The sequence below is a fragment of the Schistocerca gregaria genome, chromosome 3 (genome assembly GCF_023897955.1).
Source record: "Schistocerca gregaria isolate iqSchGreg1 chromosome 3, iqSchGreg1.2, whole genome shotgun sequence".
Classification (NCBI taxonomy): Eukaryota; Metazoa; Arthropoda; class Insecta; order Orthoptera; family Acrididae; genus Schistocerca; species Schistocerca gregaria.
The window spans coordinates 270,924,100-270,949,096 of NC_064922.1; the positions used below are offsets into that span (position 1 = coordinate 270,924,100).

Below are 24,997 nucleotides of genomic sequence, written 5' to 3' on the forward strand. Positions count from 1 at the left end.
TTCCAGTCGGTTAAATGTCGCGTCTGTAGCACGTCATCTACGTGGTGTAGCAATTTTAATGGTCAGGAGTGTACATACGCATCGAAGTCGCGCTACATGGAGTGGCACGTCCAATGGCTACGGACAGAAAAAGAAAGTTCCAAGTCGCTTAAAAGGATTTTATTACAGGTCTAACTGCTAACCAAAAAGATTCTTCAGACATACAAAGTAGCATTTCTAGTAGCCACTTCTGTGGCCTACAACACAGTAACACTACGCGAAGTGGAAGTCCGACATTGCCATAAGCGTTAATCAACAAAACAGTTACTCGAGTAAGCCTGGATGAGTACCACCGAAGACCACGTAACCTTCTACGATGTCGATGACGTGAGGACTTCCAGGGTTCGACGTGTCGGCGATCGGCAGATGTGAACGGCACCTCGGCTGCTACCAGGAGTGGACGATGAGGACGTCTCCCGTGGCTTGGCGCTGACCAGGATACATTGCTGACTATTTCCGGTCACGTGGCGTGCGGAAGAAAGTAGAACCGTAGCTACAGCGACCTCTGGTGGCGCAAGTGAGACCGCCTAGTGGCCGCCGACGAGAATTTGCGTACACTGGGAGAGCACCAAAGCTAACACCAATCTGTTTGGGACCAGCTTCACTGGTCGGTTCCGCGGGTGGCCGGCACTGCAGGCGCTCGGCGTAGAGATATTTATAGACTATACGCTGCAGCAACGCCATCAAACGGAAGCTTTTTGATCGCCCCTTATAATACGGAATAAGCGAACTAAATACAACTGAAAACACCTTTCTGGAGTTTTTTGAAACAACAGAGCAAATTGTAGCTAAGTGAATGTTTTGATCATCACAACACAGCGTGTATCAAAAAGAATCACCCGATGTGGCACGTCTATATTTTTGAAAGGTGGAAGGAGTATATTTAGGGTCTATACAAGGGCGATGTACTTGAGGCCAATATTATGGAAAAGGAAGTGGATGCAGATGAAGATGAAATGGGAGATACGATACTGCGTGAAGAGTTTGACAGAGCACTGAAAGACCTGAGTCGAACAAGGTCCCGAGAGTAGACAACATTCCATTAGAACTACTGACAGCGTTGGGAGAGCCAGGCTCTCCCTCTAAAAACAAAACTCTACCATCTAATGAGGAAGGTGCATGAGACAGGCGAAATACCCTCAGACTTCAAGAAGAATATAATAATTCCAATCCCAAAGAAAGCAGGTGTTGAGAGATGTAAAAATTAACGAACTATCAATTTAATAAGTCATGGCTGCAAAATACTAACGCGAATTCTTTACAGACGAATGGAAAAACTGGTAGAAGCCGACCTCGGAGAAGATGAGTCTGGATTTAGTAGAAATGTTGGAACACGTGAGGCAATACTGACCCTACGATTTATCTTAGAAGAAAGATTAAGGAAAGGCAAACCTACGTTTCTAGCATTTGTAGACTTAGAGAAAGCTTTTGACAATGTTGACTTTATTATGCATGCACTATACCAAACGTTATGGGAGTTATAAGAGTCGAGGGACATGAAAGGGAAGCAGTGGTTGGGAAGGGAGTGAAACAGGATTGTAGCCTCTCCACGATGCTGTTCAATCTGTATATTGAACAAGCAGTAAAGGAAATAAAAGAAAAATTCGGAGTAGGTATTAAAATCCATGAAGAAGAAATAAAAACTTTGAGGTTCGCCGATGACATTGTAATTCTGTCAGAGACAGCAAAGGACTTGGAAGAGCAGTTGAACGGAATGGACAGTGTCTTGAAATGAGGGTATAAGATGAAAATCAACAAAAGCAAAACGAGGATAATGGAATGTAGTCTAATTAAGTCTGATGATGCTGAAGGAACTAGATTAGGAAATGAGACACTTAAAGTGGTAAATGAGTTTTGCTATTTAGAGTGCAAAATAACTGATGATGGTCGAAGTAGAGACGATATAAAATGTAGACTGGCAACGGCAAGGAAAGCGTTTCTGAAGAAGAGATATTTGTTAACATCGAGTATAGGTTTAAGTGTCAGGAAGTCGTTTCTGAAAGTATGTGTATGGAGTGTAGCCATGTATGGAAGTGAAACATGGACGATAAATTGTTTGGACAAGACGAGAATAGAAGCTTTAGAAATGTGGTGCTACAGAATAATGCTGAAGATTAGGTGGGTAGGTCACATAACTAATGAGGAGGTATTGAATAGAATTGGCTAGGAGTTTGTGGGACAACTTGACTAGAAGAAGGGATCGGTTGGTAGGACATGTTCTGAGGCATCAGGGGATCACAAATTTAGCATAGGAGGGAAGTGTGGAGGGTAAAAATCGTAGAGGGAGACCAAGAGATGAATACACTAAGCAGATTCAGAAGGATGTAGGTTGCAGTAAGTACTGGGAGATGATGAAGCTTACACGGTATATAGTAGCATCGAGAGCTGCATCAAACCAGTCTCAGGACTGAAGACCACAACAACAACAACATTTTTGAAACTAGTAAACATATAAAATTAATTTTGTTTTTTGTGACTCAGAAAGTATATTTCATACGTCTCCGTAGGTTTTTAATATGCCCCCCCCCCCCCCTCTTGCGATGCACGGCATATGTCAGTGCTGTGTTCAAACTGTTGCCAGCAGCGAGCACGCCTTCAGTTACAGCTTCCACAGTTGCTGTTATGCGATGTCTCAGTTCGTTCATTGTGGCTGGTAACGGAGGCACATAAGCAGTATCTTTTATAAACTCCTACAAGAAACGCTCACAAACAGTCAGGTTCGGTGACTTGGAGGCCAGAAATGTAAGGCATAAATATTTTTTCCAGTGCCACCTATCCGTCGTTCAGTAGTCTTTGATTTCAAAATTCCCGCATTCCACGTGCCAGTGTGACGGTGCCCCTTCCTGTTGGTAAATGAAGTCGTTAGAATCAGTTTCCAACTGAGGGAAAAGAAAGTTTTCAAGCATATCGAGATATGTGCTTCCTGTAACACTGTTCCCGGCAAAGAAAAATGGACCAGACACCTTTACCCGAGAAAGTGCACAAAACACACTAAATTTTGGAGAGTCCCTCTCATGTTGTACAAATTCATGTGATCACTTTGTACCCCATATTCTCACATGATAACGGTTGATCTTTCCATTTCAATGTTAGCTCGCCACTAAATATTAAACGTGGAAGAAAACTGTCATCCTCCATCTTACCAAGAACTGAATTTTGGAACTCCCCAAGTTGTTGTTCTTCACCTTCTCACCTTCACGAAGAGCTTTCCGTGTGGTTTCATGTATAAACGTCGACCCAACACGCGCCATCCGGACATCTGGAGCATGTTGAGTTGTCGGGCTGCACGGCGAAAGGATTTCCGCGGACTCCTTGTGAAACTATGGCGGATGCGTTCGACGTCTGTGTCAGACACTCGGGAACGGCCCGGCGATATGTCTTTACACAAACAATCTGTTTCTCGGAAATGTTCATGCCATCATCTGATGCTCTGTAGCTCGTTATCTTTTGATAGTGTTCTTGCTTCCCGAGGACGGGGTCCCGGGTTCGATACCCGGCGGGGTGAGGGGTTTTCACCTGCCCCGAGATGACTGGGTGTTGTTGTGACGTCTTCATCTTCATTGTTCATCCCCGTTACGGTTCAAAAGGCTGTGGGACTTAACACCTGAGGTCAACAGTCCCCTAGAACTTAGAACTACATAAACCTAACTAACCTAAGAACATCACACACATCCATGCTCGAGGCAGGATTAGAACCTGCGACCGTAGCGATCGCGCGGTTCTAGACTGAAGCGCCTAGAACCGCTCGGCCACTGCGGCCGGCCCCATTACGGTCGTATGAAGGCAACGGCAAACCACCTCCATCAGGACCTTGCCTAGTACGGCGGTGCGGGTCTCCCGAATCGTTCCCCTACGCTCTGTCAAGAAGCATGGGACTTCATTTCCATTTCCATAATGCTCTGTGCTGCAAGAGGATCCACATCGTGCCTAGTTTGAAGATAATGCTGAACACTAATTACCGACCCGCACTGCGCAAAAGATAGAACACAAAATGCTTTATGTTGTTCCACCATTTTTAATACAAACATCGAAAACGTTTTGTGTCAACTCGGTTCCCAGAACTCCTGAAGACAGACGTTTACTCTGGATATTGTATCACAGACACAATCCCATTGAGTGTTCAGAAATGTCACTAAGCCAGCCCAAAGATGTAAACAACCATGCATGACCAGCTACTATTAGACGTAGGGTGTCCGACAGCCGATCAGTTCCAGTCATTCAGCCAGGAACGAGGTACACAGCTCGTGTTGTGTGTACTTCAACCATGCCGAAACGGTCAATACGCGGGTTCGATCGCGTCCGCTTTGTGACTCTTAACATACAAAGTGAAGATATGTCTTGCCCTCTTTACAGCCCTTAATCTGTAAATAGCTGGACAGCTAAAATGGGAATACAGTTACTGACTTCTTCCTTCACATGTGACTCAAGATCTGCAGACAGATGCACTTCCACATTTCTGTCCCCACTGGAAGTATGTCAGATTTCTGATAACGCAATTCCTACCTCCGAACTCACGGAGACAGCTATTATACTGCATGCTAATAATAGAGGCATGCATCAGTGCAAGAGGACATGCCACTGGGTATTAGAGCTACGGGTGTGTATAGCAGTCTGGACTACCATTTATGAAGGTCTCGCTGTATTTTGGAACAACAAGCAACGTGTGGTTTTCTAACATTCTGCGTGGTGTCTGTTGTTCTATGTCGTGTCTTCCTATCACTTTCGCGCAACGACACTCCGAGCGTGTTTTTTAGGGAATTGACTAGCTTGGACCTGGGACCTGTTGCTGGTAAGGAGACGCCAGACCACACATGACATGTAGAGTTCAGAAGAGTTCAGTGAAACTAGCGATGTTATACAGGGTGATAAAAACCAACTGCGTTCAATAAAAATGTGAACGAATATCCCTGAATGGGTTTCCAAGTTCTAAAATGGATCGAAGGATGACCTATGCCATATCACATATATAATCTAGGTTTAAATTATGTTTCACAAAAGAAAAAACTCTCAAAATGGTCTACAGTGACCCTCAATTATCTTTAATTACTTATCTAACTTGTCGTAAATTACAGTGGTTGATGTGGCTTCTCAGTAATTATATAACAGAAAAATCATCGCGTTTCAGATTTTAACTTATGTAGCAAATGTGAATACCATGAGCTTCAATTGACGATCGACACTAGCATTACTTAAAAAGGGGATGTAACAGATGAGGCTTCTGCAGTTCTGAGTGAAGCATTATGCGCTCAAAAATGCGGCATCACGTGCGTTCATTACCTTGTCGGTGTTCGTCAGGGGGCGGCGGCCGGTGCAGCTCCATCCAGCTCGCCGTCTCCGAAGCAACTCTTTTCTAACTTCTCCTTACTACAATTTACCGAAGTTGGTTTTAAAAAAAACTATCTCCTGTGTTTTCATCTGACCAATCAGGGTCTCAATGTTAACCTTAAGCTCCGCCTACAAAAATTCTGTCTATCCAATGAGAAACGTTATACTTTTCGTGGTGAGGCAATGTTTTTAAAGTTTGCAATGTAACAGAGGCGCGAAAAAGTCTCACTCTAAAACTTGCGGCTGGTGTGGCCCTTTTAGTGTTATCGTAAGATCTATACTGTAATTCTGGAGGGCTCTAGCTTTTAACATGGGTTGGGGGGTGGTCCTGGTGGTTAGCTGGAAACGTGGGTGTGCATCCCTTATCGTAGGGCTTTCTAGCTTAACACGGTTCTGCTCTCGGCTTCTGTCCTCGTTTCTCCCCTCGGAACTGCGTCTGCCTCACGGTGGGAAGGTATGACATGCATTTAGGCATTCTTGTGTTAGTCTGTGGTATTCCATTTGCTCACTCGTTACTCTTATTATTTTGGTTAATTTAATGTCACGATTTATTCGGAGCTATGTGACATGCTACTGGATTTGCTTATCATGTCAGGGTTTTCATGGAAGGTGTTGGATTTGCCTGATACCTTACAGTTTTCATAAGCCATAAAAAGGGCGGAACTGATGTTTATGTTGATCTCTATCCCAATTTTGTGGATGGGAACATGATGGCAGGCAAACTCGCCGTCAAGGTTGCGGTGGACCACGTCTGACCACCAAGCACATTGTATGCCCTCTACATAGACGCCTGCAGCTGAAAGCAAATAATCGTCGCTCTACAATATTCTGTCATCCTGCACCATTGGCTGGAGACTAGCAGCAACCAGCCTAAGGAATTACCGTCCCATGCCTAGGCTGCCGTTCACACATCAGCACAAACGGCTGCATTTGGAGGGTCATCGTGATCAGGAAGCACGGCCTGCTAATGAATGGCGTCACATTGTATTGAATGATGACTCGCAGTTCTCCACTACCCCGAATGACCATCGTCGGCTAATATGGCGTCGATCTGGAGAGAGATCCCACTCTTCTAATGTTTTGGAGGCGCACAGCGGTGTTAATCCTGGCGTCATGGAGTGAGAAGCCATGGAGCAAACTGTGACAGATGGTTGTGACTGATTCGTCTCGGGCATCCTACACCTTCATACATCACTTATGATGGGGTAAAATACTGGTGCTAGTTTTCAACAAAACAAAGCTCGCCCACATATGGCACGTGTCTCCATGAATTGTCTGCATGATGTTGAGGTACTCCCGTGGCCGACAAGATCCTCAGCTATTTTCCCAGTAGAACATATTCAACTCCGTTGCATTGTCCAAGTCCGTCGTAATGCACAATGTACATGAATGGATGCAGGTGATCAAACAGAATGCTTACGTACGTGTTAGAGTCGTATCTACAAGTATCGAAGGTCCCATACCGCTCCAACTGCACACGCTCCACACCATTACAGAGCCTCCGCCAGCCTTAACATTCCCCTGCTGACATGCAGGATCCATGCATTCATGAGGTTGTCGCCATACACGTACACGTCCATCCGCTGGACACAATTTGAAGCGAGACTCGTCGGACGAGGCAATATGTTTCCAGTCATCAACAGTCCAATGTCGGTATTGTCGGGCCCAGGAGAGGCGTAAAGCTTTGTGTGGAGCAGTCATCAAAAGTACGTGAGAGAGTGGGCCTTCGGCTCCGAAAGCCCACATCGATGATGTTTCGTTGAATGGTTCGCACGCTGACACTTGCTGCAGAGCAATTTGCGAAAGGGTTGTGTTCTGTTGGCAGAAGAGCCAACACGGTGCTACTAGAGGAGGCCGAAATGCACGCGTTTTAGCTCACGCAGGCTGGCGTGAGGACGGAAGAACTATACTGACGTGAGGTCTGGAACATGACAAGGAATTATAATTCAGAAAGCGGACGTAGCCATTTTGATACTTAACTTTAATTCATTAATTCAGAAAGCGGACGTAGCCATTTTGATACTTAACTTTAATCCATTAACGATGAAAGTCTCTCTTGACGGTACATGATTCACAATATTGTCTGCTCAGAATTCATTGTAATTACTGAATATGGCGCCTTGCTAGGTCGTAGAAAATGACGTAGCTGCAGGCTGTGCTAAATTGTCGTCTCGGCAAATGAGAGCGTATGTAGACAGTGAACCATCGCTAGCAAAGTCGGCTGTACAACTGGGGCGAATGCTAGGGAGTCTCTCTAGACCTACCGTGTGGCGGCGCTCGGTCTGCAACCACTGATAGTGGCGACACGCGGGTCCGACATATACTAACGGACCGTTGCCGATTTAAAGGCTACCACCTAGCAAGTGTGGTGTCTGGCGGTGACACCACAGGTTGCACTTCTGTCAAGTTGAACGATTCTCTTCAGTCGTCGTTAGTCTTGTTCTTGAAGGATCTTTTTCCGGCCGCAGAGATTTCGGATCATGGGATCAACCTGTCTAGTCCTTTGTAAAATTGAATCGATTTCCTTGATCATTTAAATAACACCACATACAGTCTCAACTCGTGAAGTTTCACACCTTCTGGGTGTTTCACTTTTTTTGTCAGGCTGTTCATACACAATATTCCACAGATGTAAACTAGTGGCTCAAGAATGTCCACAGTGTTGATGTAAAGGGAAATAAGATCCCTGTTTGAGGCCGTAAATTACTGGCCCAAAATATTTGCACACACGAGTGACTGAATTAATTGTAGCTGCTGAGTTTGAGAGAGAGCGCTCCCGGCACCATGGCGAATTCCGTAGTTCTGCGTGCTACCTGAAGGCAATGCCATCAGACATGCTACTGACTGTCAGCGTGCCAGTAGGGCGCGAGATGCGTGCAATGGCAACTTATTTGATAGCGAGTGCCCGACGCATGGAGCATTCCGCCCCAAAGTCCTGCAGGAACTGTGAACCGTGTGTAACTCGATTTTGGGCAAACCTTCGCCGCCAGCTTCACCACCGAGGAGGTGACCAGGACTGTCGCCGACTACAGCGTACTGTAACAGTGGATAAAGCGCCCACAGTGCAGAAAATAACTTGTCAAGTAAAAGTTGGACAACAGTAACCAATGGGCAGAATAACCAGCAAGTAATATGGGAGTTATCCCGTCTTTTACGGCCATATAAAGTCGTAGTTGGACCAAACGGGCTCGCTGTATTTAAAAGCATCCTCACTGGTCACTGTAGCTATTGTGTTTTTCCTTTATTTTTTTAACAGGATCACAAACAGTTCTCGTGTCTAAAATTGCCTTTCAATAATCACGCTGTTTCGCTTCCACATTATTTCAGTTTCTTCTGCTATACACAAGCGTCCGATTTTTAACACATTGCACTGCACTAGCCACAATATTTTCTCGTTTGCATGTTTGTACATATCCACATTCACCTCGTGATTGCTGGTATTTTGTTCGTCTCGATCGCACAGAATGCTATCTTCTTCTTTGTTTGCTTTTTTATTTCGTATAGAGGGTTTGCATCCTATTTATCTATCTAAAGGTATGTTTTCATTGTATACTTAAATGAACTGAGGAAAAAAAAGTGGTTTTTTTATAGAATGAATAACTCAAGATGTCAAAATTTGTTCCACAATAAATACAATATGGTGATAAACTGTCTAAAATCTTGTAAGAATGTTGCAGAGTAGGTTGTGTTGACAAATAATTGTTAAGAAAAAAATTCGATACGTTGCGCCGTTACCAAGTTAATTAGAGTTGAAATTAGTCAATCAGGCCGTTGTGGGCGCTATTTCAAGAGGCTCGTCATATACAATGAGTATCAGTTGTTCTCATAGCGGAAACATGATAGCTCGAGAGACTGCTCAGTCTTTGGCTCGATCGTTCCTACTGCTCCACCTCCAATTTTTGTATCGCTCTCGTGTTCGATTTTAGGAAACCAAACGAAGAACACATCTGTCGACATCTTCTCTGATGGGTCGCTTGAATTTGCACGCGCAACATTCTGACTGGCTAACTTCAATGTTAATTAACTCGGAGACAGCGCAACGAATCGAACTTTTTCTTGACAATTATTTTTCAACACAACCTGCGCTGCAATACCCTCAGAAGAGTTTCAGACTGTTTCTGACTATCCTCCATTTAACAAAAACCTTGATAAGTAAATTAGATATTTTTGTATTATCAGTTCATATAATTTCCATATTTAATCATAAGGGGCTCCCAGAAATGAATGTATGAATATTATTAAACCTACAAATTTTTCTCTTTACTCCTAAGGAAATGAGCAATCACTTCATAGTGGCGTACGTCCTTATTAAACCAAGTAGAGAAAACTGATCGAGGAAGATGGTATTTCATACTTATTAATGTCTTCCAAATTCCAATCTTTCACATTCAAATTTGACACTTGGAAAGAATAAGGGGTTTACATAACCTTCTGTCCCAAAATCGTACTCACATGAAAGAACTAGTATCATACCAACACACAAAAAAGTTTCATCCAAACAACTACTTTACTCTTGAACTCCTTGTATTTTACAGCTACATTATCTGATCAGAAGTATCCGGACGCTCCAATTAATGCGGAACTAACCAAGAGATGGCACGAGACGCGAACTCGTCAGTATAAACAAAAGAACCAAAGAAACTGGTACAGCAGCCTAATATCGCGTAGGGCCCTCGCCGGCACGCAGAAGTATCGCAACACGACGTGGCATGGACTCGACTAATGTCTGAAGTAGTGCTGGAGGGAATTCACACCGTGTATGATACAGGGCTGTCCGTGAATCCATTAGAGTATGAGGGGCCGGATATCTCTTCTGAACAGCACGTTGTAAGGCATCCGAGACATGCTCAATAATCTTCATGTCTGGGGAGTTTGATGGCACGATGAACATGAATGGATGCAGTTGATCAGACAAGATGCTTACGCACGTGGCACCTGTCAAGGGTCCCATCTCACTCCAACTGCACACACCGCACACCATTACATAACCTCCACCAGCTTGAACAGTCCCATGCTGACTTGCATGGTCCATGGATTCATGAGGTTGTCAACATACCCGTACACGTCCATTCGCTCGATACAATTGGAAACGAGACTCGTCCGACCAGGCAACACGTTTCCAGTCATCAACAGTCCAATGTCGGTGTTGACGGGCCCAGGCGAGGCGTAAAGCTTTGTGTCGTGCAGTCAAAAGGGTTCACGAGTGGACCTTCGACTCCGAAAGCCCATACCGCTGATGTTTCGTTGAATGGTTCGCACGCTGACACTTGCTGATGACCCAGCACTGAAATCTGCAGCAATTTGCGGAAGGGTTGCACTTCTGTCACGTTGAACGATTCTTCTTCAGTCGTCGTTGGTCCCGTTCTCGCAGGATCTTTTCCAGCCGCAGCGTGACGGAGATTTGTGTTTTACCCGATACCCGATATTCACGGTACACTCGAGAAATGGTTGTACGGGAAAATCCCCGCTTCATCGCTACCTCAGAGATTCTGTGTCCCATCGCTTGTGCGCCGACTGTAACACGACGTTCAGATTCACCTAAATCTTGATAACCTCTCATTGTAGCAACAGTAACCGGACTAACAACTGCGCCAGACACTTGCCGTCTTATAAACGCATTACCGACCGCAGCGCAGTATTCTGTCTGTTTATGCAGGGTGGTCCATTGATAGTGACCGGGCCAAATATCTCACGAAATAAGCATCAAACGAAAAAACTACAAAGAAACTCGTCTATCTTGAACGGGGAAACCAGATGGCGCTATGGTTGGCCCGCTAGATGGCGCTGCCACAGGTCAAACGGATATCAACTGCGTTTTTTTTTTAAATAGGAACCCCCATTTTTACTACATATTCGTGTAGTACGTAAAGAAATATGAATGTTTTAGTTGGACCACATTTTTATCTTTGTGACAGATGGCGCTGTAATAGTCAAAAACGTATAAGTACGTGGTATCACGTAACATTCCGCCAGTGCGGACGGTATTTGCTTCGTGATACATTACCCGTGTTAAAATAGACAATTTACCAATGGCGGAAAAGGCCGGTATCATGTTGTTGTATGGCTATTGTGATCAAAATGCCCAACGGGCCTGTGCTATGTACGCTGCTCGGTATCCTGGACGACATCATCCAAGTGTCCGGACCGTTCGACGGATAGTGACGTTATTTAAGGAAACTGGAAGTGTTCAGCCACATGTGAAACGTCAACCACGACCTGCAACAAATGATAATGCCCAAGTAGATTTTTTAGCTGCTGTCGCGGCTAATCTGCACATCAGTAGCAGACAAATTGGGCGAGAATCGGGAATTTTAAAAACGTCGGTGTTGAGAAAGCTACATCAACATCGATTGCACTCGTACAATATTTCTATACACCAGGAATCGCATGACGACGACTTAGAACGTCGTGTACAGTTCTGCCACTGGGCACAAGAGAAATTACGGGACGATGACAGATTTTTTGCACGCGTTATATTTAGCGACGAAGCGGAAATCACCATCAGCGGTAACGTAGACCGGCATAATATGCACTATTGGGCAACGGAAAATCCACGATGGCTGCGACAAGTGGAACATCAGCGACCTTGGCAGGTTAATGTATGGTGCGGCATTATGAGAGGAAGGAAATTGGCCCCTATTTTATCTATGGCAATGTAAATGGCGCAATGTATGTTGATTTTCTACGTAATGTTCTACCGATGTTACTACAAGATGTTTCACTGCATGACAGAATGGCGATGTACTTCCAACATGATGGATGTCCGGCATATAGCTCGCGTGCGTTTGAAGCGGTATTGAATAGCATATTTCATGACATGTGGATTGGTCGTCGAAGCACCATACCATGGCCCGCACGTTCACCGGATCTGACGTCCCCGGATTTCTTTCCGTGGGGAAATTTGAAGGATATTTGCTATCGTGATCCACCGACAGCGCCTGACATGCGTCAGCGCATTGTCAATGCATGCACTAACATTACAGAAGGTGAACTACTCGCTGTTGAGAGGAATGGCGTTACACGTATTGCCAAATGCATTGAGGTTGAGGGACATCATTTTGAGCATTTATTGCATTAATGTGGTATTTACAGGTAATCACGCTGTAACTGCATGCGTTCTCAGAAATGATAAGTTCACAAAGGTACATGTGTCACATTGGAACAACTGAAATAAAATGTTCAAACGTACCTACGTTTTGTATTTTAATTTAAAGAACCTACATGTTACCAACTGTTCGTCTAAAATTGTGAACGATATGTTTGTGACTATTACAGTGCCATCTATCACAAAGCGAAAAAGGTGGTTCAACTAAAACATTCATATTTCTTTACGTACTACACGAATATGTAATAAAAATGGGAGTTCCTATTTAAAAAACGCAGTTGATATCCGTTTGACCTATTGCATCGCCATCTAGCGGGCGAACCATAGCGCCATTTGGTTTCCCCCTTCAAAATAGACGAGTTTCGTTCTTTGTAGTTTTTTCGATTGCCGCTTATTACGTGAGAAATTTGGCCCGGTCACGATCAATGGACCACGCTGTATATCTTTGTATTTGGCGCTTCAGTGTCAAAGGAGGCGGAGAACACTGCGTTGTCAGCAGAGAAGCAGCAATAGCAGAATGGGTCGGCCAGGAGAGCTCAGTGGCTTCAAACACGGATCTGGCATTTGGTGGCCGGCCGGAGTGGCCGAGCGGTTCTAGGCGCAGCAGTCTGGACCACTACGGTCGCAGGTTCGAATCCTGCCTTGGGCATGGATGTGTATGATGTCCTTAGTTTAGTTAGGTATTAGTAGTTCTAAGTTCTAGTGGACTGATGACCTCAGAAGTTAAGTCCCATAATGCTCAGAGCCATTTGAACCTTTTTTTTTTTTTTTTTTTTTTTTGCCTTGCGTGTCACCTGAGCAACAAATCCATCAGGGATATTCCAACCCTTTTAAAACTGCCCAAGTCGAATGCTGGTGATGTGAAGTGGAAACGCGAAGAACCAGCCACAGCTACAAAGAGGCCAGACAGACCTCTAGTACTGCGTCACAGGTGTCTTCGAGCATTGCGTAGAGTGGACGTAGAAAGACAGCGTAAAATTAGCGAAAGGAATCACTCGTAGGCAACGCCTGAGGCGGCCGAAAGAGCGACACCACGCGCCAGTGGATGACTGGAAACGAATGATTTGGAGTGACGAACCATGATATTGTTTGTGGTAGTCTGATGGTTTGGACTGGGCGATTGCCTGGAGAACGTCACCTGTCATCATGTGTAGGGCCAACAATGACGTGGTGCTACTGTAGTGGGGTGATTCTCTAATTGCAAGCGAAAATCTGAAATTTTTTGTATTTTGCAGAACAGATCCTATAATTTTGTGCATTTTCTCCTGTGTAAAATGGTACACAATTTATCTCCGTATGATCCTTGGAAATATTTTGTTTTCAATTTTATTGCATTTTTACGCACCTGCGAAGCCACCTAGTTTTGGACACATATGTCTTTATATATAGATATCTTTGAAGCTACCATGGAAGGCTGTAATTTTCACCTATCGGTATACACAGAAGTGCCAAAAAACTGATATAGGTATTCGTATTCAAACACAGAGATATGTAAACAGGCAGCTTAAGGCGCTGCGGCCGGAAACGCTTATATAAGATAACAAGTGTCTGGCGCAGTTGTTACATCGGTTACTGCTGCTGCAATGGCAGATTGTCAAGACGTAAGTGAGTTTGAACGTGGTGTTACAGTCGGCGCACGAGTGACGGGACACAGCAACTCCGAGGTAGCGATGAAGAGGGGATTTTTCCCGTACGACCATTTCACGAGTGTACTGTGAATATCAGGAATCCACTAAAACATCAAATCTTCAACACCACTGTTTCCGCGAATTGCTGCAGATTTCAGTGCTTGGCCATCAACAAGTGTCAGCGTGCGAACTATTCAACGGAACGTCATCGATATGGGCTTTCCGAGCCAAAGGCCTACTCGTGTATCCTTGATGACTGCACGACATAAAGCTTTACGCCTCGCCTGGGCCTGTCTATATTGATATTTGACTGTTGATGACTGGAAACAGGTTGCCTAGTCGGAAGAGTCTCGTTTCAAATTGTATTGGGCTGATGGATACGTACGGGTATGGAGACAACCTCGTGAACCTATGGACCCTGCAAGTCAGCAAGGGACTATTCAAGCTTGTGGATGCTCTATAATGGTGTGTGGTGTGTGCAGTTGGAGTGATATGGGACCTTTGATACGTCTAGATACGACTCTGATGGGTGGCAGGCATGTAAGCATCCTGTCTGATCACCTGCATCCATTCATGTCCACTGTGCATTCCGGCGAACTTGGGCAATTCCAGCAGGACAATGCGACACCCCACACATCCAGAATAGCTACAGACTCGCTCCAGGAACACTCTTCTGAGTTCAAACACTACCGCTGGCAACCAACTCCCCAGACATGAAGATTATTCAGCATATCTGGGCTGCCTAGCAACGTGCTGTTCAGAAGAGATCTCCACTTCCTCGTACGCTGACGGACAGACCTGCAGGATTCATGGTGTCAGTTCCCTCCAGCACTTCTTCAGACATTAGTCGAGTCCGTACCACATCGTGGTGCGGCACTCCCGTGTGCTCGCAAGGGCCCTACACGATGCTAGGCAGGTGTACCAATTGCTTTGGCTCTTCAGCGTAAGAATGCTGGCCATTGCTGGCTACCCTGCTGTTCGCAATATGTCTGCCCATTGGCTGTTTTTCATTTGAAAATATTGTGACTTCCGTGTAGAATCGTGTCTTTCGAAGTGCTTTGTTACAGAATATCTTTTTGGGTTTAAATACTCTTAAATGGGAAGCCAGTGATCCAATCTTATCATTTTGTGATGGGAACATGGCAAAAGTAAGACTGTAGTTCATCTCAGCATCAATGCTGAGTGAATGTGAAACTGTAAAGGAGTGTCCAAATCCGAGTTTGAGACCAAAAAAAGCAAGACAGGCCGAAGGAGATATACGGGGAAAAAAGATTATCCTCACTATACTTTTATGTGCTTTTTAGCCTTCTTTTATGGTAACGAGTCAGTTTTTATCATTTTCAGCTTGAAACTCAATTTTCCTAAAATTACTTTCTTTACAATCAGTGTTTCTATATCTGATAAACTACTTAAGACCGCTACAAGAAATTTTATGAGCTGCTTTAATATAACTTGTACACGTACAGCAGCAGAATCATGGAACTGGTTTGGATGAGTATGAAGTTAGGTATTTGCATGTACAAATATTTAATTTGAAATTGCGTATTTTTAATTCATTACTATCTTTGATTCTTTTGCATACTATTTCATTTCTTAAATCTGCTTCAGTCAACATAAATACATAGATATGTTACCTGTAAAAAATTTGAATGTTATTGGTTCCAAAGATAAAGGTACACAAAATAGGATTATTTGAAACTAGCAGCATAGGCGTTGCAATCTCCTCTTGGGAACACACTAAATGCGAAAGGATATGAAAACATTTTACAGCATTGTGTACTGCTATGGTTGCTACTTCTCGTTTCAAATTCACATGGCCAACAGTCGACTTGGATAGCTGTATAAGGATTTAAATGTCTCTGATGCCTTTGTTAATCAGTTGATATCAAATCTTTAGTTCTCACCAAAGTCACTGAGCTCTCCTGGCTAACCGTCCTGCTGTCACTGCATCTCTACTGGCAACAAAACACTCTCTGTCTCCTTTTACACAGCCAGCCTCTCGTCTTGTGATATCTATCGGTCAGTTCATCTTTACATAAGTGTGTCTGGATATTTTTGATGGAGCAGTGCTTAGAGCACTGCGGGTAATTACAAGGGGCGTTCAAGAAATTTCCGTTCGAAGGCCGTGCAGTCCAGAATCTGTATACCAAACACGCAAAATCGCCGTGAGCACTGAGGCAAACATCCCGCCGACGCACCAGGGCGTAGACACGCGTTTGGGTGAAGAATTGCATAACTGCCTGTTGCACATCCTTCTGACAGGAATCGTCGACCATTCAAGACCATTTTTTTAGGGACAGAAGATGTGACAATTGTGTGGACTGTAGGGCTGGTGCTCAAGCTTCTCCCACTAGTGTTGGCGTAACTTGAGGTTGGCCTCCCACATCGATCAGCTCTTGTGTCGAGCGCCACCAACATGGAACTTGGCGCACCAGTGCACGACATGCTGACCCATACACATTCTTCTTTCTCCGATGGATGTCTGTCAGTGTTTGTCCTTCGACAACTAAGAAAATAATAACAGCACGTAGGTACTGGTCGGTTGGTTGATTTGGGGGAGGAGATCAAATAGGGAGGTCATCGGTCCCATCGGATTAGGGAAGGGTGGGAAAGCAAGTCGGCCATGCCCATCGCGTGAGACCCAACACGCTTTATTTGTTCATGAGACCCAGAAACTATTACATACAGGCTCCCACGTAGATGCCATTTTCCTTGACTTCCGGAAAGCGTTCGATACAGTTCCGCACTGTCGCTGATAAACAAAGTAAGAGACTACGGAATATCAGACCAGCTGTGTGGCTGGATTGAAGAGTTTTTAGCAAACAGAACACAGCATGATGCTCTCATTGGAGAGACGTCCGCAGACGGTGAAGTAACCTCTGGCGTGCCACAGGAGAGTGTTATGGTACCATTGCTTTTCACAATATATATAAATGACCTAGTAGATAGTGTTGGAAGTTCCATGCGGCTTTTCGCAGATGATGCTGTAGTATACAGAGAAGTTGCAGCATTAGAAAATTGCAGCGAAATGCAGGAAGATCTGCAGCGGATAGGCACTTGGTGCAGGGAGTGGCAACTGACCCTTAACATAGACAAATGTAATGTATTGCGAATACATAGAAAGAAAGATCCTTCATTGTTTGATTATACGATAACGAAATAACACTGGTAGCAGTTACTTCCGTAAAATATCTGAGAGTATGCGTACGGAACGATTTGAAGTGGAGTGGAATGATCATATAAAATTAATTGTTGGTAAGGCGGGTGCCAGGTTGAGATTCATTGGGAGAGTCCTTAGAAAATGTAGTCCATCAACAATGGAGGTGGCTTACAAAACACTCGTTCGACCTATGCTTGAGTATTGCTCATCAGTGTGGGATCCGTACCAGGTCGGGTTGACAGAGGAGATAGAAAAGATCCAAAGAAGAGAGGCGCGTTTCGTCACAGGGTTATTTGGTAAGTGTGATAGCGTTACGGAGATGTTTAGCAAACTCAAGTGACAGAGTCTGCAAGAGAGGCGTTCTGCATCGCGGTGTAGCTTGCTGTCCAGGTTTCGAGAGGGTGCGTCTCTGGATGAGGTATCGAATATATTGCTTCCCCATACTTATACCTCCAGAGGAGATCAGGAATGTAAAATTAGAGAGATTCGAGCGCGCACGGAGGCCTTCCGCCAGTCGCTCTTCCCGCGAACCATACGCGAATGGAACAGGAAAGGGAGGTAATGACAGTGGCACGTAAAATACCCTCCGCCACACACCGTTGGGTGGTTTGAGGAGTATAAATGTAGATGTAAAAGAACCATTCCGGCATTTACCTGAACTGATTCAGGAAAATCACAGAAAACCTGAAACAGGACGGCCGGACACGGGTTTAAACCGTCGTTCTCCCGAGTGCGAGTCCAGTGAGCTAACCACTGAGTCACGTCGCTCGGTATAGATCCTGTTTCGACGCATCTGGTAACAGCGTCGTCATAAGTCACGTTTGCACATATACTGCAGATACATCTAAAACACACGAATGTCACACTAATCCCTTGGCTACACGTCGATGCTTATTTATCCTCATCGGAGTAGTGCTACGTTGCATATACACTGCAGCAGCGCTATCGAAAGGAAAAAGTTTTGTTCGCCTCTTATACACTACTGGCCTATAAAATTGCTACACCAAGGAGAAATGCAGATGATAAACGGGTATTCATTGAACAAACATACTAGAACTGACATGTGATTACATTTCCACGCAATTTAGCTCTATAGATCCTGAGAAATCAGTACCCCGAACAACCACCTCTGGCCGTAATAACGGCCTTGATACGCCTGGACATTGAGTCAAACAGAGCTTGGATGGCGTGTACAGGTACAGCTGCCCATGCAGCTTCAACACCATACCACAGTTCATCAAGAGCAGTGACTGGCGTATTGTGACGAGCCAGTTGCTCGGCCATCATTGACCAGACGTTTTCAATTTGTGAGAGATCTGGAGAACATACTGGCCAGGGCAGCAGTCGAACATTTTCTGTGTCCAGAAAGGCCCGTACAGGATCTGCAACATGTGGTCGCGCATTATCCTGTTGAAATGTAGGGTTTCACAGGGATCGAATGACGGGTAGAGCCACGGGTCGTAACGTTCACTGTTCAAAGTGCCGTCAATGCGAACAAGAGGTGATCGAAACGTGTAAACAATGGCAATCCGTACCATTATGTGATGATACGCCAGTATGGCGATGACGAATACACGCTTCCAATGTGCGTTCACCGCGATGTCGCGAAACACGTCTGCAACCATCATGATGCTGTAAACAGAACCTGTATTCATCCGAAAAAATGACGTATTGCCATTCGGGCACCCAGGTTTGTCGTTGAGTACACCATCGCAGGCGCTCCCGTCTGTGATGCAGCGTCAAGGGTAACCGCAGCCACGGTCTCCGAGCTGATAGTCCATGCTGCTGCAAACGTCGTCGAACTGTTCGTGCAGATGGTTGTTGTCTTGCAAACGTCCCCATCTGTTGACTCAGGGATCGAGACGTGGCTGCACGATCCGTTACAGCCATGCGGATAACATGCCTCTCATCTCGAGTGCTAGGCCGTTGGGATCCAGCACGGCGATCCGTATTACCTTCCTGAACCCACCGATTCCATATTCTGCTAACTGTCATTGGATCTCGCAGCAATGTCGCGATACGTTAAACCCGACCTTTATCAAAGTCAGAAACGTGATGCTACGGAATTCTCCTCCTTACACGAGGCATCACAACAACGTTTCACCAGGCAACGCTGGTCAACTACTGTTTGTGTACGAGAAATCGGTTGGAAACTTTGCTCATGTCAGCACGTTGTAGGTGTCGCCACCGGCGCCAACCTCATGTCAATGCTCCGAAAAGCTAATCATTTCCATATCACAGCATCTTCTTCCTGTCGATTAAATTTCGCGTCTATAGCACGTCATCTTCGTGGTGTAGCAATTTTAATGGCCAGTGGTGTACGTACCACGGCCCCATCTCGTGGTTGCGGCGCAGTTTCCAGTCCAGCAGAATACTGCATCTGCTCGCCAGCAGGCTTGGCCTTCACTCGCTGTCGACGTCGATTTGCTGTGTCTGAGTAAAAACATCAGACGTCTGTAGTTTCCGCCAGTGTGACGTGTTGACAGAAAATGCGTGCTCTCCTTTGCAGGTACAACAAGGTGTGCCGCAGTAGCATGCCCGTGGAGTTCGCGCTAGTGCGTGAGAGCGTGGAGGAGGTAGACGGGCTCATCGCCAAGGGCCAGTCCGAGCTCACCTGGGACTCGGGACCAGGTCAGTCTGCTTCGGCCTGGCTGCTAGAGAAACGAGAAGCAGCAGAGGTGTGATCATTAGCCAACATGTTGCACACTGCGTACTTGGTGCGTGTTGTGTTCAAGTCCTGGTGTACTCGAGTATCGTTCAGTTTGTCGTAGTCCGTGCGTGTTGTGTTCAAGTCCTGGTGTACTCGAGTATCGTTCAGTTTGTCGTAGTCCGCAGTTGCATCTTGCGTCATATTTAGGTACTCCGTTTAACAATATTGCTTTTGCATCTTACAATGAGGGACCAGTCAATGTAGTCCCCGATTCCGACGAGATTCGGCACACTAGTGGGGGTGGAGACCGAGGGAGAGAGGTGTAGGTGGTAGGGTTCCTGCACTTAACTTAGGATCCACTTAGCAACTAATAAATACACGAAACCCTCCGTTGCCAAATTTGCCTTTATTGCAATTTTAATTAACGTGCAAGCCATAAAAACACCAAACATGGAGGCAAAATGTACGCGTCTAAAGGCAACTTAAAAAAGGAATAAAATCACTTAAATTAGTTTCCAGAAGAGGAGAATACAACGTCCCAGTTCGGACCTCGCTAACACTTACATTTTACTGACATTAAATATAACAAGGTAAATAATCATACATGTGACGAGAACAAATGTATAACACTATCAATCTTTACAGATGAGAATAATATCCACGAAGGTTCGCGCCCTGCCAAGGGAGATACTTAACTCCAACATGTAAGGCAATTACAGTAAGCCCTAATCCCACTCCACAAAGGTAGTAACGATATAAGAGAGACAAATGTACTGAAGGAGGGTAGCCGGATGTTCCATAGTAAAAAGTGCCACTATCAACCCCGTCAGGACGCGACCCCCGTGAATAAGTCAGTTTCAGCTACCTGCAACATACAGAGTCATTTATAGCTTCTTAAAAACAATTAACATAGAAAGGCACAACGAGTAACACACTAATGAAATATAAACGATTACTTCACAGAACTAGCTTCTCTTTAGACAAGGCAAACAGCAGAATATTAATAACACGTAAAATACTTCTAACTAAAACAAACTAACGTACCACGTAACAGAATATCGTCTTGATCTCATAGAATACTCAGTTTGACTTGCCTGTTTATAGGTCTTACAACTCACAGTATCAGCTTAAGCAAACCCGCGAATACAAAACTCGAAATATAACAGAAATAATGATTGATGCCACTGACAATGCTAGGCTGCCACACAGAGGAGACAATAGTAATTTACAGAGGCACACAACCGATCTTACATCTCCAATTTAGTATAATCAGAATAAACAATTTTGTGTATAATAATTACTTACAGTACCATGACAACCTCCGAATAACACTTATTACCCAAGGTAGGTGCTGGTATCGAAAGGCACCTTTAGTAATACAGAGTTCGAGTGTATTCACTTATTGGAAGGGTTTCAACTTTATAGCTCTCTGTTTACACACTTATATAACTTCTGCAACTGAGGAAGGGCATATAAATGCACATGTAACTCACACAGATTTAAGCAGAATAAAACAATACCTTAGTATGGCTCAAATGGCTTCACTTGCTTTACACATGGGATATCTTCACCATTCAGTAATTCCGAAATATATTCAACAACGCGTGCGAGCAAGACGTCGCCGTGGTATCAGCTATTTACTCCACATAATTTCCTGCACAGACACAAGGCAGACGAGGCGTTTTCACATGCAACAGCGGCGAGCATCACACATTTCCTCCGTCACGCCATAGACACATCTCAATTTCAATGACCAGTAACAAGAACCTATAAATGTAGAAAAGCTGCAAAACACAACAGTGCACCACCGCCATACCAAACCCGAGGTCCCCTCAAGTCACTGCCGGGATCTCTCGCTGACCCTGCCCGTAGCGTACAGGCGTCGTACCACAGGCCTCACGGTAAACGTCAACAAGTCACCTCCTAACCTCCGAATATCCACTCCGCCATCTCTCTTCTCTCCGTTAACCACCCGACCACCGCCCTGAACCACGGAAGGCAAAGACGGTGACCCTATAATCGATGGCAGCGATGCCATTCTAAGTGCGAGAACACTGGCGGCAGCCGCGCCACGGGTCAGGGGGGAAGGGAGGACTCGAAAATAGCTCCTCGTAACTACTCTTCCGTTTTAGAAAAACTTAAGTTCGTAGATAATGACTAAGTGTTTGTTTCGGAGAACGCAGAATTGTTAAAACACTCGAAAATAGTTTTTTTCATGCAGGCGCGCAACGTATAGTTTCTGAGAAATCTAAGAATTTGATGTCTACACGTACCGGATATACACTGACAGAAAAAAATCGCAACACCAAAAAATAATTAATGTAGAAAAATGAAATTCCGAGAATGCATTTATCTACTTAGCATAATTAGGTGATTAAGATTGCAAAATCACAGGTTAATGTAAGCGCAAGATAAGCCATTGCAAATGTGAAATGCTCGTACATTAACAAGCGGTGTTATCATCAGTATGTTGAATGCCAGCATGCAAACGTGCATGCATTCTGTTGTACAGGTGCCGGATATCAGTTTTTGGGATGGAGTTCCATGCATGTTGCACTTGGTCTGTCAACACAGGGACTGTTACTGCTGGTTGTGGATGATGCTGGAGTTGTTGTCCGATGATGTTCCATATGTGCCCGACTGGTGACAGATTTGGTGATCGAGCACACCGAGGCAACATTTCGACGCTCTGTAGAGCATTTTGGGTTACAACAGCGGTATGTGGCCGAGTGTTATCCTGTTGAAAAATACCCCCTGAAATATTGTTCACGAATGCCAGCACAGGTTGAATCTCCAGACTGAAGTACAAATTTGCAGTCAGAGTGCGTAGGATAACCACCAGAGGGCTCCTACTGTCATACGAAATCACGCCCTATACTATAACTTCACTTGTGGGCCCAGTGTGTGTAGCATGCAGACAGGTCAGTAGCAGTCTATCAACTGGCCTTCTTCTAATCAACAGACGGTCGTCACTGGCATCGAGGCAAAACTAACTAAGGGGTGTCCCACGAGTGTAAGGGGTGTCCCACGAGTATATACCTGACATACGATGACAAGCAGATAGAAGAAGTGGACAGTGTTAAATTCTTGGGATTACAGCTAGACAATAAATTCGACTGGGAGGAGCACACCACAGAACTGCTGAGGCGTCTTAGAACTGCTGAAGCGTCTTAACGAATCTCTATTTGCAATGCGAATTGTGTCAGACATAGGGGATATAAAAATGAAAAAGCTGGCATACTATGCTTACTTTCATTCCATGACAGCCTTCATTCTTTTGCCAAAGAGTAAAAACTATTTCAGAACTTGAGATTCGAATCCACGATCACATACGTTGACTCTGATCTCATTCCTGGTCTTATACCAATTGATTACTCCGCAGTGAGAAAGTTTTCTCCTCTTAAACTTTATCTCCAGTATATATACATTAATAATTCCAGGAATCCTCGTAAACTGGGTAAGGGATTTGATAGATCAGTGTAAATAATCACTTCATATTGTATAAAGTCACACTTGGGCCTAAATCGCTCTCCGTAAAAATTATCTTTTTTTCTCATGTCACAAGGATACCGTAATATGACAATAGTAAAAGCCAGAGGAGAGGGGTTACATTATTACTCCACTCAATCTTGAACACTTCCAATCTGGGAAGTGGTGTGAGGGTGAGAGAGGAGGAGAACTATCATTTTCCAAGGTGCAATTAAATGAGAATGTTCAACTACAAATTTTAGAGATATCTGAGAAACGCGATCTGATAGCCCAATTATTGAAGTACATCCTAGTGCATCAAGATGAAAAAATACATTCGAAATAAAGTAATTCTAAGATGACCATAAGCTTCCACAAAAACATCTGGCACCGTTCTGCAATGATCAAAATTAGTCCATAAAGACGTTTCAATGGAATTTTCTTAAGGGCGTAACCACTTGAAATCCAGATTAGAAACATTATCTATCACAAAATTATGAAACTCACAACTGATGTCAGCCACAATTCGATATTCAACCATACCAACAGTACATAAAATGTCGTACAACCACCTTCCGCCAAGAACGATAACCTTAATGGTTGTCACGTTGACGAACGTTGCCTGCCAACTGATGAGCTACTCTCGTATCCAAAAGTTATTGTAATGTTCTTGTTCAGCTAATGCGTTTCTCAAATTGACATCTTAATTTCAGAAAGCGTGGAGTACTGTTGTACAAGGTATTCCAAACGGCCTCAGTTGTAGTTCCTTTGTGGTGTTATCCGTAGGTAAGTCACAGTGTAAATGTAGAGCAATATTTCATGTTTCCACTGGTCGGTAAATTTAGTGCTCCTTTCACCAACGAAACCTTTTTTTAAAATTAATCTAAGATATATGTATTTCGGTATGTTACATTCATGCGTTACGTGTCGTCCTATTTTCACTGACACTCTGTTCTTGTACTAACATGAAGAGCAGCACTTAGCTTGGATGTCAGTGACTACATTATGAGAGGTAAAAAAATTCTGTTTAACACTTTAATTTTTATCTCACTATTATACTTAGCAGTCATTTTAAGAAACTATTTACACACTTACCCAGACGTTTATGTAGTGGAACAGTGATGTTGACATGCTTCTCATTATGATGACGTGTGTCCTACAATTCATGAGGATAGTTGTACTGAGATTTCCTGGTAAATGTAGGTCAGATATTTTGATGGAGATAGGTTGAAGGAAAATTATGTGAAAAAAATTGGATGTATACGCGGGAGGGATCTAACAGAGGGAACAGGGTTGTCAGAAAGTGTGTAAGATTATAATTAGGCAGGAGAAAAGTGAATTGAAAGTTTCGTTTGGGTACAGACCTGTGGCATAGGTTACCGTTGATGGTTTGGTTAGAAACTTTGAACATAGCTGCTAAGGTTCAGTGACCGTGTCAGAACTATATTAGAACAAATAAGCCTTCAGTCACAAATATTAATTCAAAAAATGGCTCTGAGCACTATGGGACTTGACATCTGAGGTCATCAGTCCCCTAGAACTTAGAACTACTTAAACCTAACTAACCTAAGGACATCACACACATCCATGCCCGAGGCAGGATTCGAACCCGTGACTGTAGC

At 44.3% G+C, this 24,997-nt stretch overlaps 1 protein-coding gene across 1 annotated transcript in view; it reads left to right on the forward strand.

The window, feature by feature from the left end:
* Positions 1-24,997, forward strand: part of LOC126355394 (dynein beta chain, ciliary) — a 677,699-nt gene that overhangs the window by 121,266 nt on the left and 531,436 nt on the right. The window contains exon 14 of the mRNA XM_050005692.1: positions 19,767-19,888. Within this exon, the coding sequence (XP_049861649.1) occupies positions 19,767-19,888 (122 nt within the window). The remainder of the gene's footprint in view (positions 1-19,766; positions 19,889-24,997) is intronic.